Source organism: Thermobia domestica, chromosome 10 (assembly GCF_964235325.1).
Source record: "Thermobia domestica chromosome 10, izTheDome1.hap1.1, whole genome shotgun sequence".
Taxonomy (NCBI): domain Eukaryota; kingdom Metazoa; phylum Arthropoda; class Insecta; order Zygentoma; family Lepismatidae; genus Thermobia; species Thermobia domestica.
Window position 1 is genome coordinate 65,343,171 of NC_137463.1, and position 19,173 is coordinate 65,362,343.

General features: G+C 33.0%; 1 protein-coding gene across 1 annotated transcript in view; it reads right to left on the bottom strand.

The window, feature by feature from the left end:
- Positions 1 to 19,173, bottom strand: part of LOC145661491 (uncharacterized) — a 159,234-nt gene that overhangs the window by 126,962 nt on the left and 13,099 nt on the right. The window contains exons 6-12 of the mRNA XM_081726808.1: positions 18,560 to 18,625; positions 16,525 to 16,629; positions 11,853 to 11,906; positions 10,533 to 10,607; positions 6,372 to 6,479; positions 3,577 to 3,624; positions 180 to 203 (exon numbers count right to left, since the gene is read on the bottom strand). Of these exons, the coding sequence (XP_081582934.1) occupies positions 180 to 203; positions 3,577 to 3,624; positions 6,372 to 6,479; positions 10,533 to 10,607; positions 11,853 to 11,906; positions 16,525 to 16,629; positions 18,560 to 18,625 (480 nt within the window). The remainder of the gene's footprint in view (positions 1 to 179; positions 204 to 3,576; positions 3,625 to 6,371; positions 6,480 to 10,532; positions 10,608 to 11,852; positions 11,907 to 16,524; positions 16,630 to 18,559; positions 18,626 to 19,173) is intronic.

Consider the following 19,173-nt stretch of genomic DNA (forward strand, 5'->3'; position numbering starts at 1 on the left):
AGAACGATTTGCATAACGCGATATGTAAGTATTTCAATACTCATTAATGTGGTTAATTTCCTAATATTTTAGTACTTCTTACGTACGTATACTAATTTTGTTTCAAGCACAATCTATACTAAAATTACTGAAATTGAAACTAACACAAATAATATAAATGTATTTAATCTGTTACATACTTGAATTGAATGTAAGCTTGGAACCTGCGAAAAAAAGAAAGTAAAGCAATAAATGATATTTGTATAAAATATAAAGTATAGTTTAATATTTATTTATATTTGTATTTATATAGGATATAAAGCATAGTTTAAGACATACACTTTTTTAAATTTATTATTTACATTTTGCAGTTGCAGGTATTTCTATACAGTAAAAATCATTTGATATATGATAAATTTTCGCCCACAAATGCATAACATATATTATCATGTAGGTATTTAAACTCAGTATTAAATATGTTTAATAACAAGCTCTTACGTTATTTTAAAATTTAACCAAATATGTGATAAAGGACAACTTGCTAGATTAACATAGGAGCAACCGGAGAAGCTACTAGTACTAAAACGATATCATAGCTGTCAAGAATGAAAGTGAAAATAACATTGCACCATCCTTCGTACAGCGGCTCACACAGTTCCGTGTGAGAGTATGGAGGCGGAAACTTGATCTAGATTCGTATTTGAAAATATGACCACAAATTTTCACTTAAGGACATGTTGGACAATTAGTATTACCAGGAGATGTTTTAAATTTTAACTTATGCTCTCTAACCACCCTGTAATATAGCCATATAAATGAACAATTATATTTTGGAACCTAAAGTAATTCCACTAAAATAACTTCTTGACCAAAGGATGGACTTGTACCTCCCATGGTGTCATATTATCAGGTGCAACGCGACAACCATCAGCACTGGGCTAAATAAAAACCTGGTTTTCGCGGCCAACCGCATTACAGAATAACCTCCAGCTTTACTGTTTACGAAAAAGAATGTGTAGTAGGGTCGGATGTGTCATAAGCCACTTTATTCAGACAACATCTCATAGTTTCTGTATCTGTTCCACAAAGAGGCATGTGAGTAACAGAGCCTCATCCCAACATACTATCATCAGTATTTGGTGTCGTGCTAAACCGTTTTAGTGCCTTGCATTTTCTCTCGCAACCTGATCACTTATACGCATAGGATATAACCCGTAATAGGCTTTATTGATGGAACGTGTTGTGGATTACGTTGATTGACTCCCTTAACTACCTGCTCTACAGACGTACGAAAGTTTTGACTCGAAATCCATTTTAAATTTCAATATTTCCTGCCACTGAGGTGTCCTTCTGACCATTGTTCCATTTCGTTTATGAAGTTTTATCTGATTTTGTAAAGTCATCATCATTGACAATGTTGCTTACAAAATACCCAACATACTTGGTACTTTCGTAATTGTTGTGCAATTAACGTAAGGCGAAAAATTTGTCATTAGGTGAAGATTTGAGAATGACATAGAATGACTCTAAAACATTACCACTCTCTGCTTAATTCCTGTGCGTTACTCGTTACTGATCATACGAAAGTGCAAAATTTGCCCTAATACTCCTTTATCAACTGTCCGGTCGCTATAGTTATCACCTTAACATGCACTTGGTAAAATAAGAACTACTGTATTTAGCGTACAACACATGCTTACAAACAATTTAAACCATGACCCATCAGCGGGCAGTGCATATATAACTAAACATAGGGAGTGTAGGCGAATACGTTTAGGGGGACCGAACTTTTAATGTTGCTTATCATTAAAAATGCCATAATACAAAATAGCATCAAAACAAGAGAAATCTGCACAATAGTCTACGAGACTTGAGGCCCTTTAACCATTAAGGTAATCTCGACACACTAACATAAAATTGCTCCCAGTTAAGTGTAAATTTTGAGTAAGGATTCCATGTGACATACTGAGAAATACATAGCTGAAATATGTAATTTTATTATAACTACCCACAATACAACTTTTACCTGAAGACAATTGAAGCGACATAGAAAAATTACTGAGCATTCAATTCCTTCTAATGATACTACTATAAGTAGGGATAATATTAATGACTCGTCTCTTTAATCTGATGTCTAAACATGCTTATCTGCGCTTTATCTACAGGTTCAAAATTTTGAAAGGTTTCCAAAGCAAGATAGGTTAATGACAAACACGTATATAATTTTAGTTATCAATAATATTTTACTATGTTCATAGTTTATTAGCAAAATATAAAACAAACTCTTAACGGACCTCATTCGTAAACTCTTATGTAATAGTGTAGAATGAAAATACTTCAACAAATGCCCTATTTATGATTACGGAGTTAATTGCATTTGCCAGACTAATTATATTAATACTTTGAAAAGAAGTGAAAATAGTTACCCTGCAAATGCAAAGTATGGATGAAGTAAAACATTTTCTTTTACATGTATGACCTCGCAGACTCATATCGGACATCAGTGTGTTAATACACTTTCTTTGACTGTTTTCGAAACTTTGCATATTACATTAATATGTTATAACGTCAATTCTTCCGTTACATTCCCTGATTCAAATATACTTTGAATATTACTAAAGTCCACGAGATTACATTGAATTACACCATTCTTATGCACTTTCGAATATGTATATTTTTTACATATACAGTATTTATCACATTAAAATAATACACATCCAATTCAAACAATACGGTTCTGCGTTCTATATATTTCTACATCACCATATCAACTAGATAAACAAGTTGTCATAGCAACGGAACAAGAAATATCTCGATATAATACAAATATTTAAATTATATTTTCTTCTTCTTCTTCTTAGTAGTATATGCCTTTTAAATAGCACTTTTACGCGAAAATAGAAACGCTATTTACAAATACATACGACATATACATTATCGTTGTACAATGGCTCCGGAATTACAGGACTTCCTTAAATTGATTACAATTAAAGAAATAATCCAGGACAGTTAAACATTTCAAAAACATAGTTACCTTACATTCGAATAGCCTGTATATATATATATATATATATATATATATATATATATATATATATATATATATATATATATATATATATATTACATTTCATAAAATATATTATCTTATCTGAATATCATTCTTATATTGGTCCAATAATCAATTTTATTTTAATTCGTAATATCTCTCAAGTAAAATAGTCGTGATGTTGATCTACTTTTTAGCAGTTTAATATTTCTGTAATGCGGTAAGATTAGAGAGTGTTCTTCGTAAAAGGCGATCTTCTTTTCTTACCACATAAATCATTTGCATTTGTGGAGTGTGTTCGGTGAATTGTTTGTCACTTTAATATCTGTTTCCACTGGTTTCTTATTAAGAATATGCTTTTATACCATTAAAATAAAAGAAGTTTGTGTCCCAAGTATGCAGTTGCAATGGGCATATCATAAAGATGATAGCTCTAAATAAGATTTATAAACTCAAAATTCTAAAAGATTCTTGCAATCGAAATTTTAGGTACAGTGTGAAACAATGCTAGCATTTGAATATTAAGATAGTAAACATAATATTCTTACGTGTTGAGATTGAGCACTTGAGATTGCCTTTTGTGTGAAATCGGTTACCTGAAAAGTAGGCAGTTAAGGTTAATTAAAAATAAATTAAATTTTAAGAGAAGGATTATTGTTTTAAGTTGCATATTAAATTACTGATATCCAAATTTATTATACATATTTATATGTACCCTATAAATAAGAAAAATGAACTTATAAAAAATATATTTTTCTTTAATTCACAAACAAAGAATTTATTACCATCTCAATAAAATGTTAAAATAGAATTCAATTATTACACTTTTTATATGTAAGTAAATAATAATAAATATATAAATACATAGGGTAAACGAGACGGTGATGATGAAAAATGAATGGAACGGTGCAATGAACAAAGTAGAAGGAAACGGATGAACCTCGAGCAACTGCACGCAGGCGCTGTTTTTCCACCACAAAGTCCACTTCCTATTTATTTTATCTTGGATAAAAAATGCCTTTTTTGATTCTTGTTTATATTTTTATCAAGGTATATTATTGATGCCCCTGAAACAGTTGTGAACAACCATTGATTTGCGGTGGTTGTTTAGAAAGACGTATTTTCCTGTTTGCCAATGATGGAGTCTTCAGGCAGTAAACGACATGCAGCAGCCGAGTTTCTAGCACAGTTACAGGAAATTGACGATATCGCTTCTGGTGATGAGGACAGTAACAGCCAGATTGAACAGGAAGATGTTACATATCTTGAAAAATAAGATTGTTCCAGTAGTTATGAGAAAGGAGTCCAATATACTCATTCTGATTCTAGTAATAATCATTCAAGTGAAGAATCTGAGCAAGGGAATTCTACTGATATTACTGGTAGGCCTAGTGAACTCCAGATCAGACAGCGTAGACGACAGTGGATGTAAACAACAAGACATGCGGAAGATTACAAACACATAACATATTTCGTATCAAACTAGAAGCCACATCACTCGTTATACGTAATATGGATGATGCTGGTGCAAGTGCATTCAGACTGATTGTAACCAATCCTCTACTAAGAAATATAAAGAAGTGCACAGAAGTTGAGTTTTTAGATGATCCTAACTGGTCAATTTCTCTCGATGAGTGTGATGCAATTATTATCATGTATTTCCGTGGAGCAATGAAGAGCGTTAAGTGTAAAGTGTCTCTGGTCTGGAAATCTTGGGTTTCAGCTTCTTTCGGAATGTCATGCCCAGAAACAGGTTTTAAGAAATAATGAGGTTTATAAAGTTTATCTCACATCTAAGAAGAGTGAAAGAAGAAAACTAGCAGGTTTTGCTTATTTTCTTATATTTAGTATCAGTTGATTACAAATTCCAGGACATACTACAATCCTCATAATTATTGCACTATTAGTGAGTGGCTCTTTCCAATAAAATCTCGCGGTCCATTTATTCAGTTAATGGATAGCAAGCCGGATAAATTTGGCGACAAATTTTGGATGCTTGTTGAAGAGAAGAACAAAGATACAGTAAATAGTTTTTCTTATCTAGGAAAACATGAAAAGTGGCAAACAAACATCCCTCTTACAGAACATGTAGTTTTGCATCTTTTTGAAAATCAGGATTGCTTGTAACTTGAGATAACATTTTTACGTCTCTACATCTTGCAAGGGAACTAAAAATTAACGGAATAAATTTGCTTGGTACTATTCAAAACAACAGGAGAAAAGTTCCAGCTTCCATACGTTTCCATAATACAGATTTGTATACCAAAGACTACTCAAAACCATGGAAAATATTACACTCACCACTTATCAATGAAAGAAAAAGAAAAGAGTACTGATATTGAGCACCCTTAACAATAACGTACATGTAATGAGTGGTCAGGAAAATAAGAAAACTGAAAATGATTTTATAATAGGCAGAAAATTGGTAGAGAGATTGTAGACCAGATGGATAGTAAATATTCTGTGAAGGCTGTTAGAAGAAAATGGCCGGTATAGCTCTTTTATAACTTACTTGGTTTTGCCGCCGTAAACTCTCATATTATATACAAGTATATTACAAATAGGCATATTAGTAACAGAAAATTGGAGAAGTTCTGACTTCTCAAGTTGGCAAAAGAACATTCTGAAAAAGAGAGACAAAAACGTGTTTCGAAAGATTTGCTAGCAGCATCAACAACTTCTACCGGAAAAAGGAAGAGGTGCCAAATCAGGACATGTATCGGAATCAATGCATTGAAATTTATACCTACATGCCTCAACATAATACTATTATTAAAAGTTTGATTTACTCTTAAATCTTGTACTCATTTATATGCTCACATGTTATATTTTTAAATATAGGCGTAACCTATTGGTATAATAAATGTTCCTGAATTTATCCTTAAGATTTCAAGTTTACATTTATTCAAATATTGTCCAGCATTTTGGGAGACCATGGTTTGATACCTGGTTAAAGCTAGTGTGGATTCTAAAGTATATACATTTTTATATCAAATCTCATCAAGTCTTGGTTGCCAAAGGAGCGCTAAATTTCAACTTAAAAACCCTAAAACACAAGGTGTCAATATGACCCCTTTGGTAGTTCTTGTATAATTACTCTCCTGGTAGTTCTAGTGTTAATGACTTCACTGAAACCAGGATCTTACACATATTAAAATATTTCTCTTTATTCAATTCTAAATAATAAATAATTAAAGAACTAGTAAAGCAGGATTATATAATACTATAATTAAAGAACATACAATAAGAAAAGCAGGAACGAAATAGAGTATTTGAAATACATTAAGTACTAATCTGCAGTAATTATGATATTCAGTGAAATATAAATAATAATACTACTTACGGTTTCGTTTCTAACTTCCCTTCCAAAAGCAAGATTCACCAGAAGGTCAGCTTGCAGCAAGGACGCCACAAACGTTTGGTCGTTAACTTCGTATTGCCTTCTGTATAACTGTAAAATATAGAATGTATGAATCTTCGTAAAAGTGCTTAAAACCTTTTCTGATATTATTTAAACTTTAACTTTCACACATAATGATATATATATATATTAATAGTTCTTATTTTTCATCATTTATGTAGAATCTTAGATTATTTTAAAAATGTAATTTATAAGATATATTGAACATTTGGAACCCCAAAAAATGCTCCATAGAATTTCAAATAAAATTGATCTTAAATAATTAATGTGAAGGCATAGCGCATCGGTAGTAGAATGGTATTCTCTGGTGCGTGCAGCTCCTCTTTCGATTTCCGGCTTGGTTAATTTGTGGTTGACAGCATCATGCCTGATTTTTCTTTGCAGTACTTATGTTTTCTTAGAATTCTCTCTGACATAATCATTTCTCAACTACCTAGGTATTTCGCCGTCGCTCAGTTGATTCACTCATCCATCTCCTATAGACTAAAGTGCATAAATATGAGAAGATAAACTTAAAGATTTCATTTCATTACACTTAAATATTATCAATGTCATCACTTAGAACTTGAAATTTGAAGTATTTATTACTTACACATATCCAAAGTTTAATGTCTCATTACTACCCAAGTGGCTATTGGAGACGGTGGTAACGAAATTAATTGTAATAGCAGAATGATCAATGCAGGAACAGAAGAAATAGTCCCGGAAAAACGCATTATAATGTTTTTATGCACTGTGAACCTCACCTGTCGGAGATTGAAATCAATCAAGAAACTTAACTGGCAGAGCCGATTATTCCACCATTGAACTGGCGCAATCTTGATATTTATATTACACAACTGTCCAAAACTTAAGCATAATGGAAGAAGTTGCATGTAGTGCCCTGGAAGGGAATCGCGAGCACACGAATTATGGTATGGGGGCGCGGTGCCTCAGTCGTAGAGCGTTCACATCCTGTGCTTGCGGTTCCTGGTTCGATGCCAGCTAGCGCCATGTGGACACCGGAGTTGACAAACAGCGTGCTCTTGGTTTTAAACGGGGTTCTCCCGGTTCCTCCCACTTTCTTTATTCTAACATTTCACTCATCTCTCATCATCACCGTCTCCTTTAGTCTAACCAGCATAATCGTGGGACGTAAAACTAAAGATTTCATTTCGTTTTTACGAATTATGGTGGATGACATATATTGCTTGTGAGAAGCATTGGACCGGTTAGGACAAATGTCCGCCTGATCTCGTATGGAAAGAAATCAATCACTAGTACTTGTAGTTGAAATAGGCGTATACAGTGTGTGCATTGGTGGAGTGTTGTAGTAAGCGGAGAGCACTGCTAAGTTAAAATGTTGCAATAAATTAATCGAATATTGCACAAAGACGTCATTTGGATACGTTTATCAAAGCCAATTTAGCGGAGGCTTGGAAAAAAGGTGCCAAACGGACAGCAATAGAAGGAGTCCTCTTTAGGTTGTGGAAACAATTTATCGTCATATCAGACATTATTCGTAGGCCTCGTGTAGAGAGTTTACGAATGTCAGCCTCTAATAGGACCGACACATATCCGTACCTGCGCGTCGAAATCATACTATACCTCCAACACAACCCTCAGTGGAGATTGAAGCGCCTTAAGGCTAAGGGTGTCACAAGAAACTGTGTAGCAGAGATTGAGAGCCAGTAAGCTGTATGCCCAACGACCACTCTCTATGCGTTCCACTTAAAGATACGAAAGGGTACCTTTACAGTCACTCACATACGTATCTGGATCATTGACTGTTATAATTTCATTACTTGGAGTCCATGTACTTCTGTGGGTGACTGTACAGTAGTGTCAACAACATCACTAGTGGACCCATAAACGAATGAGGCAGCGTACTCTTCACGGATGAATCCTGCTGCAGTTCGATACCGATTTCCATCGGGCTCTGAATTGTCACAAATAGATGCAGCGCTTACATCCCACGGACATTGTGGAAAGGAATATGTTTGGCCGTAGTGACGTACTTACCTAAGTAGACTTTATACGGAATGGCCGTACTGACCTGCACATCTTTGATGAAGGTCCATCAATGGTGAGAGGTACAGAAACAATTCCCTATATGCCCAAGTGCTGTTTTTGTGGGGCTCAGTTCGCCCAGAGTTCCTGCTTATGTACGACAATGCCTGACCCCATCGAGAAATATTGTGGGAAGAATATCTAGAGACAGAAAATCTCCTACGTATCGAGTGGTCCATACTATCTTCGGATCTATTCCCGATTAAGTACACTTGGGATGAATTAGAAAGACATGTTGCAACCCACCAGCCGCCACTCGGGACACACCAAGAACTCTGTACCAGGCACTCTTCGTGAGGAATGGAATCAGATACACGAAGAGCTCTCCAAAAACCTGATCTTAAGCATTGGTCAGACAAGAATGTCTGTTCCAGGAGAACATATCCCATACTAATGTATTTTCAATGCAGCCAGTGCTTCTCATAAAGCTTTTGTGCTATGTGCATCTTAGTACCAAGTTTTGGGTTTGTGTTGTCTAACCCCTTCTAACATGTTTTCTTTTAAATTTGACCTCTTCCGTGTTAGTGTATCCTCTACGTATGAGAGGTTGGTATAGTGGTCCCATTCGCTATGGCTTCTTTACGTTCTTCATGCCCTATATTATCGAAAAGTCGTTATGTTTAAGCTTTGGACACTTGTCTATTATAAGTTACAATGCTAGATATATGTTTGTTACAATTCACAGCGTAAAGGAGTTGAACAAAAAAATATAAAACGCTTGCAAAAGTGTGAAAATCATATCTACTATGGTGTGGGATCTCCTTTTGCGCTTGGATCCGACATGAAATGGACGTATACAGCTCCTGAATTGTCGTGTGTGGAATTTTGTAAAATTGTTCCTCCAAAATATGCTCCAGTTCCGTAAGAGATGCTGGTGGAGGGTGGACCGGACCGGTCTTTCTAACTCAGACCACAATGGCTCAATGATGTACAGATCTGGTAATTGTGGGACCCAGGAGAAATGTGATAGCTCCTGATCATGGTCCTCAAACGATTATTTCACCGGTTTTGCAGGGTGCCAAATCATCTTGGTAGGTGCCATCAGCATCAGAGAACAATATTTAGGCCATGGGTAGAACCTGGTCCCACAAAATGGCATCATATGCCTTACCATCCATCATTCCATGTAGAACTATTATGGGACCTGCAGCAAACCACAATGTAACGTCCCATACTGTAACAGATCCATTCCCATCCTTTACAGTTGAGAGCAGACAGTCTCTATCATCTGCCTCCGACGGTGTTCTCCACACTTAAAGACGATCGGCTGTTGGAAACTAGGTGAAGGTCGATTCATCTGACCACATTCTGTGTTTCCCCTGCTCATGAATCCACGGCTTGTGGTTCTTGCACCACTGGATACGCCTCTTCACATTTCTTTTGTGACCAAGGGTTTGGCAATAGCGGTTCTGCCATGAATTTTCCTTTTATGAAGTTTTCGTCGCACTGTTTTCGATGAAACAGGTTTCTGAAGTGAGTTCAGACGTAATTTTCATTGCAGAGGTCTTCTTTTTAGCTGCCAAAATCCGTTTTAATGCCCTCCGGTTCCTATCTGACAGCATTCGACCACTATTGTGCTTTACAGACGTCGTTTGGCCATGAACTGTGTAACCTCTAATGACATTGGACAGAGTGCACTTCGATACTCCCACAATGTTCGCCACTGTTGCCACTGAAGCTCCAAACAGACGGGAAGGAACGATCATGACTCTTTGGAAGTATGTCAAGACCCATTTTACCACACCACTTTTACACCACGACACTCACAGGTAAACTGTTTACTGCTGGTGGAAGATGAAGGTCCACATGACACATTGAAAACAAAAAAAAAAAAAAAAAAAAACGGTCGAGAAACGCTACACGTGTTGTACATTGGAGGGCCAATCTTACGTGTCCTGTATGAAGTGTTTTTATATTTGTTTTGTACAATCCCTGTATATACGGACTTATTTTGTTGTAGATAGAAAAAAAACATTTAATGAATATCTGCTAAATAACATAAAATTGGCATTATGAATTACGGATAGTACTTACTTCAGATGCATCATGCGAAACTAAAAATTGTGCAGAATTAGTGTTGTACACTTCTGAAACTTTTGTCAAGAAAGCCTGAAATGATTTGGAAAGATTACGATAATAATGCTCTAATATTATTAAAAAGTATATATTGAGAATTGTATTTAATTTATATTGTAAAATAAGACACTAGTACTATCGAATTTGAATTGGTACAATATATAAAAAATAATAGCAAACGCATATTCAAATTTGATTCTGGTAACCATGACAGCATAACTAGCATTCGCAACATTGAAACAGTATCTAAAACACTAGTTAGGCTACACAATTGTCATCGTTTGTTCAACGTTTGTCCGCTTCATCAATAAGTTGATAACCAAACTTTAATACGAACTGAAAAACTATTATAATAAATATATTTGTCACTGGATTCGAACGTATAAAAATATTGCATGAAGACATAAATTACTGAATGGATAAGATAAATTTCAAATTGCGTAGCTTCAGATGTTATATATTGCATTTCTTTCAAACTAGTACTTTTCACCACTATCACATTTGACAACGTAGTAATTGTTAATTGTTGCTGTCACATTAAATCCTAATATATGCATTCTTTAAGGAAAATTATTTTTATCGCCAGTTGTACATTCATGTCCAAATTATTGCCGCATATTTATAACTGTCTTTTTGTAACAATATAATTTGATAATGATTTTTGAGGGTATGTTTAATACTGACACTATGCATATAATCGAGAGACGTTTATTATAAATACGGAAATTAAAATTAGTAAAACAAAGTTCTGGTAAATGGATAAGAAAGTTTTATTTTCGTTTTATTGTTCTTATTTAGTGATCTTTTGACAAGGAATTTGCCAAATGCACGTATTTGCCGATTATACGCGTACTAACGTTATAATAAATACCGGGTGAGTTCATTATCAAATTATATTCCTACAACATATTTATTGACATTCGACAATATTTTTGGACATGAGTGTATATCATAGAGACAAATGAATAAACTTTATTAAACACCATTGTCCTCATATAATTTTTATTTTAACGAAAAAAAAAATTTTATTTAACAAAAATAACTAAATTGCAACACAATTTGCACACATATGAATGCAACACAATTTGCACACAATTTGCAATGATATGAATAATTTGAATTTTTAACATTAGTATAAATTATTGTGTAGACTTTATATGAATGTAAACATTACTCTGCTAGAAACATGCTAATTCAATGTAAAACACACGTTTTGTTAATAGATTAGATACATTATTCAATCGCTATTATAGTAAAAATTAAGAATATAATACTTACTCCTAGTAGAATCGGCGCAAACCTTATTGCAAGGATAAAACTTTCAACCATTTCCTAAAAAGATCCATAGATCATTACAAAATAAGCATAATCGAACACTGGAGTAATATTGTTGAAGTAAAATTAGGAAATATTATATATTTCCTAATAATAGTACGTATTATTTTAGACAGCCTTGGACGAATATTTATGTAACAAAAATAGGTTAAATATTCAAGTCGTTTGTATAATTCTTGCTGGTATTTGATATTTGATAAACTTGAATGGAAATACTTATATACACGATGAAAATATGTATCATTTATGAGCTAAGAGTAATTAGTTTAGGTAAGTTTTCAATAAATTTTCTACAAAGAAGTACTGTTATTTATGTGGAATTCAAAATCATTGCTTGAGTTAGATGATTTATATTTTTATTAAGGACTATTGAGATTAATGACTAATAGCATATGATTTATTTATTGTAATGAACACTAACATTTTTGATTATTTAATTGGTGCACAAGATCAGATAAACACTGTTGGTAACTAGTGTTATTATCATTAGGTATTCTGCCAGTTGTCAACTCCTGAACTAATGTGTTTGATTCTCGAAATTTTTCTATCGCTTTTCTCGATCTTTAGCTTCTTCTTCTAACTCCCAATATTTTCGTTTATTTTTTAAACATCTGTTTCGTTTCATGTTTCCTTCTATGGTGGCATGAAGAAGACAGTTTTTCTGAAGATGTGTCCAATCAAATTCTGCATGGAGAATGTTAAATAAAAGCCATATACTCTCATACTTATTTTTTTTAAATCTTCGTTTGTTACTATCTTTGTAAATTTTATTTTATTTGTATATTTCCAACACTACATCTCGAAGCTTTCTGAATGTTTTAGACTAACTTTCGTAATGTCATAATCTCTGTTCCATGCAGCCATATACTCTAAATATATCACCTGACCAATCTCTACCTTAGTCCAATATTAAATCTACTAGTTAAGAGTATTTGCTTCTTGTTGAAAGCTGCTTTAGCTACAACTCTTGACCTTATCTCTTTCGTGCAGTTTGCAGGCATACTACTCCTGAGTTATTTGAAATGATCAACCTTTTCATGTTCAGTTTGTTTTATACTAACCCTTAAGGTTGCATTTCTAAGGGAGATTTTAATTTTTTGGGGTCCTTTGACATATATTTACACTCCATATGGTGTTTCACTGTTAAATATTTAGTCCATAATCTTATGTAATTCTTATGTAGTTCTAGAATAATAATTGTATAATCTGCATTCCTGAGTTTGTTAACCATTTGTCCTCCAAGTTTAAAATCTTCAATACTTTTAATCTTTCCTTTCTTAAATAATTACTGTAAATCCAGAATAACTGAGGAGACATAAATATTCTTGTCTTACTCCTTTTTAAATTTCCATACTATTTGATTCCAGTTTTGCTAGATTTGCCTGCCACTTAAAGCCAGATAATAACCATAACTTTGTCCAGTTCCTTTATGTCTTCACATATTTGTTTCGTGTAGAATTCGTATGCTCCGTTCGTCTTTAATACATATATTTTATGCAATTCTCTTATACTATATCCATCATACTATGTACCTCAATTCATTATTCGGTTTTCTGTATGCTTTGATGTTAGCAGTTTTTCTCCTTCCTCCATTTTCTAAAGTATATCTTCAGTGATCAATGGATTTCCAGGTAGCTTTTTAATCCTGGAAATGTTGAGATAGCATGTGTCTAATAAAATATGTTTATGCTTTTCCCCCATTTTTTAAATACCTAACGTAAAACCTATTATGCAGATTGTTCTTCAATCTCTTCTTTCACATCACTCAAAATATTGCTTAGTTATTCTAACTTCCATTTTCGATTTCTCTTCCCATTTTTTCAATGATTTTAACCAGATATGCAATATCACTACAAGGTGATTGTGATCCAAGACTATATCCGGGAGCGACTCATGTATCCTATAGTATTCCTGAAACGCTGTATAACTAATATGTAATTGCTTTTGTAACGTTACTTATTGTTACAATACTATACGTAGCATCTCCACCATGAAACATGACTAAATAGCAGTTATGTTTAGCTTGATTTCATCTATCCCTTTGGTCATTATGAGACCGATAGATGACTAGATTTGGGGGTATCTTCTCCACCACCAGCAACTTACGCTGGAATACAAAAGTAAATCTCATCTGAAAGATAATTCTACAACTAAAGCATGTGGGAAATGGAGCTCATGGTATTTAGAAATCATAACTCATACTCAAATTTGCTTTTAAAAGTGCAGCAGATAAGGAAAGGAAAATTAAGTATAAGAGTAATTAGTCTGGCGTAGTCACTTATTGTTTCGACGAAATAAACTGTACCTTCTTCAAAGATAGTAACTCCATTCTTCTCCTCTCCCTCTCGCTGGCTCGTTGCTGTTCTTACAACTCCAAACGAAGTACCTCGAGAAACACCCACCATCTAGTTTTGTTTCCCGGACTGAGGCCTCAAACCACAGCTCCTCCTTTCCTCAATACCAAATATGGTCACTCCAAAACTCTCCTCCTCCTAACACCGTGTTCGTGACGTCACATGAGTCAAAACGTTTGAGAGTCGAAGACCTCACACGCTGGGGAATTCACCTCCAGTTCCTGAAATGTACTTTCTGAGGAATTTCAAGTGCAAAACTAAACCTCAGCGAAAAGTAGAAAATACAAAATACACACTTAATAATCGTTGACGTAGTTACCAGACAATAACTCTTAGTTGATGCAATCCAATGAGTCAGCTAGAGAAGAGCTAACTGGGCGCTCGAAATATTTACAAATAAGTTGAATGTGAGCAATGTCCTCAAACGCAGACTAGTGACACTGCCAAGAAATGGAAACGTAGCCAGACACAAGTAGAAAATTGATAAGTTGCACAAAGGTAGAAAAACAAACAAGGGTAGTGACTTTATATGAGGTTAAAGGAATCTGCTATTGCACTTATCTTTTAATAAAACACAAAGGTATACAAAAGTGCTTCTAGGAAGCTTAAGACTACATAATTAAACTTTCCAAGGAAAGAAAAAAAATAAAAAACATCCAGCGAAGTAGATATTCTATATCCAAAAGTCCGTCGATGGAATCGAACCAGAGACCTCCGACGTATAGTATCGTAACATTATATTCTGGAATTCTCCTGATCTGCAGCTTGTTTGTTATTTTTCTTAAGACATTCATGTGTCAGAATGTGTTGCATAGTAGAAAATATTATTATCTGACCCGTTATATTTGTTCTACCTAGTCTGAAACCACATTTTACGAAGCTATATCTACTATGCTGTTAAACTCTCCCATTACCATAACGTTGATATTACATTTTCCCTTCTCAGACAATATGTATCTATTCTCGCTATATTTTATTTCAACTTCATTGTCATTACAGTCAGGTTTCAGTATATAAACTTGTGTTATCAGAATTGAGACTCAATTTACCCTTGCCTCTACAAACATCTAGCGATCACTGTAGCATTTGTTTCTTTACGTTTCTTGCTACTCCCTTCCTCGTTGCTGTCGCGGAACCATTTTTAGTCTCAATGCCACATTAATAGAATATGGTGTTCATAATATCTCACACTTCCCAGAGCATTACTTTTAAACTTTCAGGTTTACTAGCACATCATATGTTTCGTATATTCCAGTTTTCTATGATTAAGTTAAATTTATTATTTTCTACTTTAATGCTCACTTCTGAAGTAGTCGACACGCGGAAACCGGGAAGATTACTTGATAATTTTTATTTGTAGCAAGACCAATAATTTTATTTACTCTCCTCCCTCGACTCATGAAGAAAAAATATAAAATGAAAGTATTCATACTTCCATTATACATTTCCGTGCTGCTTACTACCTTGTGTTTCATATATGTTTTTAGAACAGTTTTTCTTCCTAATTTCAAGAAGTTCCCAAAACTATTCCTACACATTCGCAGACGAAGGATGTCGTCTCTACGTGGTACAGGTTGACTTCTACACCGGCAGCTAATAAAGAACAAAATATTTGTTCATGATTTTACACTTCCCCAACTTTTTGTAAATCGTTAATTATACAATCTTATTTAAATTAATGTTAAGATAACCAAATTAGTTGTAAGCATTATTGGCCAACTCTCTTATCATGTTTTTTTTTTTAATTTTAGTAATAGCAAAGAGTGAGCATTAACTGGTAAACAATAGCGTATACACAAACTATAGCGAAAGGTATTTCCGTCCACGAGATGTTTTGAATTAGGTCATTATATATTATTTCTTTTTATTTCACAAAACAAATTCAATGATTTGTTATTGTTACTGATATGGCAGGTACGCTGAATAATGCTATATTAAAACAAATGCCAATAAAGTGAAATTGATATGTAGTATCTGTGTACAGAGCACATCATGTAATGCACTCATATTTTAATGAGTGACTTTCAGATGATCATCAAATAGAAAGACACAATCCTGGGAGTAAAATAAGGGTAGAACATGCATTTCTTTTTAAATATACTTTTACAGTTCACATTTCTGGTATAGTAGACATTATATACATCGATTATTACATACCATTATTCGTAAAATAAGTGATGCTGGATATACCTCAAGTAATATAAAAGTAAAATGTAAAATGTACTTAAACCCAATTAGATTATTAGGAAAGGAAAAAGTACATTATCTTGTTGAAGAGCAGAATGTAGTTGTGTTCTCGTCTTCTGAACGAAGTCTCGTAATGTAGGCAGTTTAATCACCCTTGGAACTGACAGCAGTGCAGCAAACTAAAAATACAAGATACTAATTATATATATATATATATATATATATATATATATATATATATATATATATATATATATACGTCATTAGTAAGTTAGTTATTTGTTGTTAGACCTATTTTGTGCTTTAAAAATAAGGTATGTTGCATCACATTTTTGAATTACTACTAGTTTTATTTTCTTTTATTACATATAAAATATTAATTGTTATATGCAATTAAAGTATGTTAATTATTAGCCTTTTGTTCTTTGATTAAACACTTATATCCTAGCTGTCCACGATTTTAAGGAATCATGAAAATTTAATTTGCCAAGCTTACGCAATGCATCGTGCACAAATTACAAACATGCATTTGGTATAACCAATTAAGTTGTGGTACGATTCCTTGAAATTACTTTGTAACTTCTAAATTTCATATATTTTAATTACGTTTCGCAAATCATTTCGAGAAATCAATACATTTTAACCGTTAACCAGGCGAATTATGGTATAATCTTTATAATGTGGCAGCATTTTACTTTATGGTTTCAATTGCTATTGGAGGTATTTCTGCATTGTTATTTAACAAGAAAATTGATGCAGTGGAATGTGTTTCATAAGAGTTTCACTGGAAAATATTCTTTGTTTATTTCAAATAGATGTTTATTGGAATCAAAATGGCGTTACACAAAGGGGTCATTGATTCAAAAGTTAAAAGAAATTGAATGTATTTGGCAATCCTGGTGTTATTAGTATCATTAGAAATTAATAAATAAGTAATGTGATATGTATTATAACAGTAATGTTCAACTAAATAATTTTTAAAATAGCACTGCATAAAAGAAATCATGATAATATATAAAGGTAGATAAATTTAATTTAGTTGGCATTCCTGATTATAGTATTACTTATCACAGATTATGTATGATATACCATGACCACATTAGTAGTTTAAAAATAAACATATGAGGTATGGTATTCTCCCTGCGCCTGGTAACGTTAATGGAATTTACTGGCCTGGTTAAGGGTTGAACAAGACAACATGTATTTTTCTCGGTTGGTATAAACAATGACATTCAAAGTTAAGGTAAATTTAACTTTGAATGACTAAAAGGATTGTGTTATAATTTAAAAAGGATAAACATTATTTTAATCGTAGGGAAGCATATAGCAAGCACAAACATATGTGAACATATATAATTTAGTTCACTGGAATCAAATGGAATAATGAACATTGCGAATTTATATTCGTATATTCTTCCTTATATTGCAAACTTAACTTGACTGACATCTAATTTGGACTCAAGCTCACAATATTTAGTTCCATATTATCTTACTCAGCTTCTAAATACGGACTAACTGCGTACAATTTATAAGTATATTGCTCTCTCTTTCTTATTTCATCTGATAGCTTATTTCGATATACTCACCTGTAGACAGAAGTTATCATGGTATTACTATTATTACTACTTTTATTACGTATTAAGGAACGTAATGTGTTACAAATTGCAAACAAAAGAATCAAAGCTGGGCTTATCGTAGCGGTCACAAAATAAACGGGAAAAGCGTCAGGAAGTTCAGATAGATGAAACTTTGATTTCGAAACAATAAATTTATTTCTGTCTCATAAAATGTTAAAGCCATGTTAATTTTATCGAAATATCTATTAAAGGAACATCATGACAATAAACGTAGAGATGTATTGCATTTTCTTCTAATAATGGTGTACTTAATGCTATCTTTCTTTAAAGCATATACAGTTGCGAGAATTGCAATATATTAAGAACTAGTAAAGGCTTTATATAAATATAAATATGTGTATATATATTTGGCAAACAAATTGACACATATCAAGCGATAAACAAATATATATATATATATATATATATATATATATATATATATATATATATATATATATATATACATTAAATTGACAAGGAAACATTGTACCTGTTGTGTGGCACACATTGCTTCTACTAAAGTCTTCTGGTAGTTTTTCCCAACACGATCAAGTTCCTAGGAATTGAAATTAAATCATAAACATTAAATAAGATATATTTTTATAACTGTTATAGTGTGCGTTTGAAAACAGCAATTAATATATGCTAAACTAAATTCTTTTCACACAATACCAACGACAAACCAGTTACTGACTTTCAACTCTTATTAATAATATTTTTTATGCTTTACATATATTCCTACAATTAACTTTAGAATTTTTTGCAATTTAAAAATGAAATATATATATTAAAGTAAACGTAGCAACATATGAATTTCCCTGTTTCAGATATCAATACTCGCGACAAAATCGTTAATATTTTCTCCCAGCCGCTAATATTATAAGAGCAGAATTACAAGCATAAATTCTTTAAAATGTTGCCTTCTTGTTTCGAAAATTGAAAACCAGTAAGGGAAAAGAAATAAAGATATATTCAAACGCATCATAGTCGGATGTATTAGCTGCAGGAAAACTGAAAGTAAACGTTTATGCATGTTATTTTCTTAAAAATATTTATCGTCTGCTGTCAATGTATTACATATTTGAATTATGTGATCTGATAATG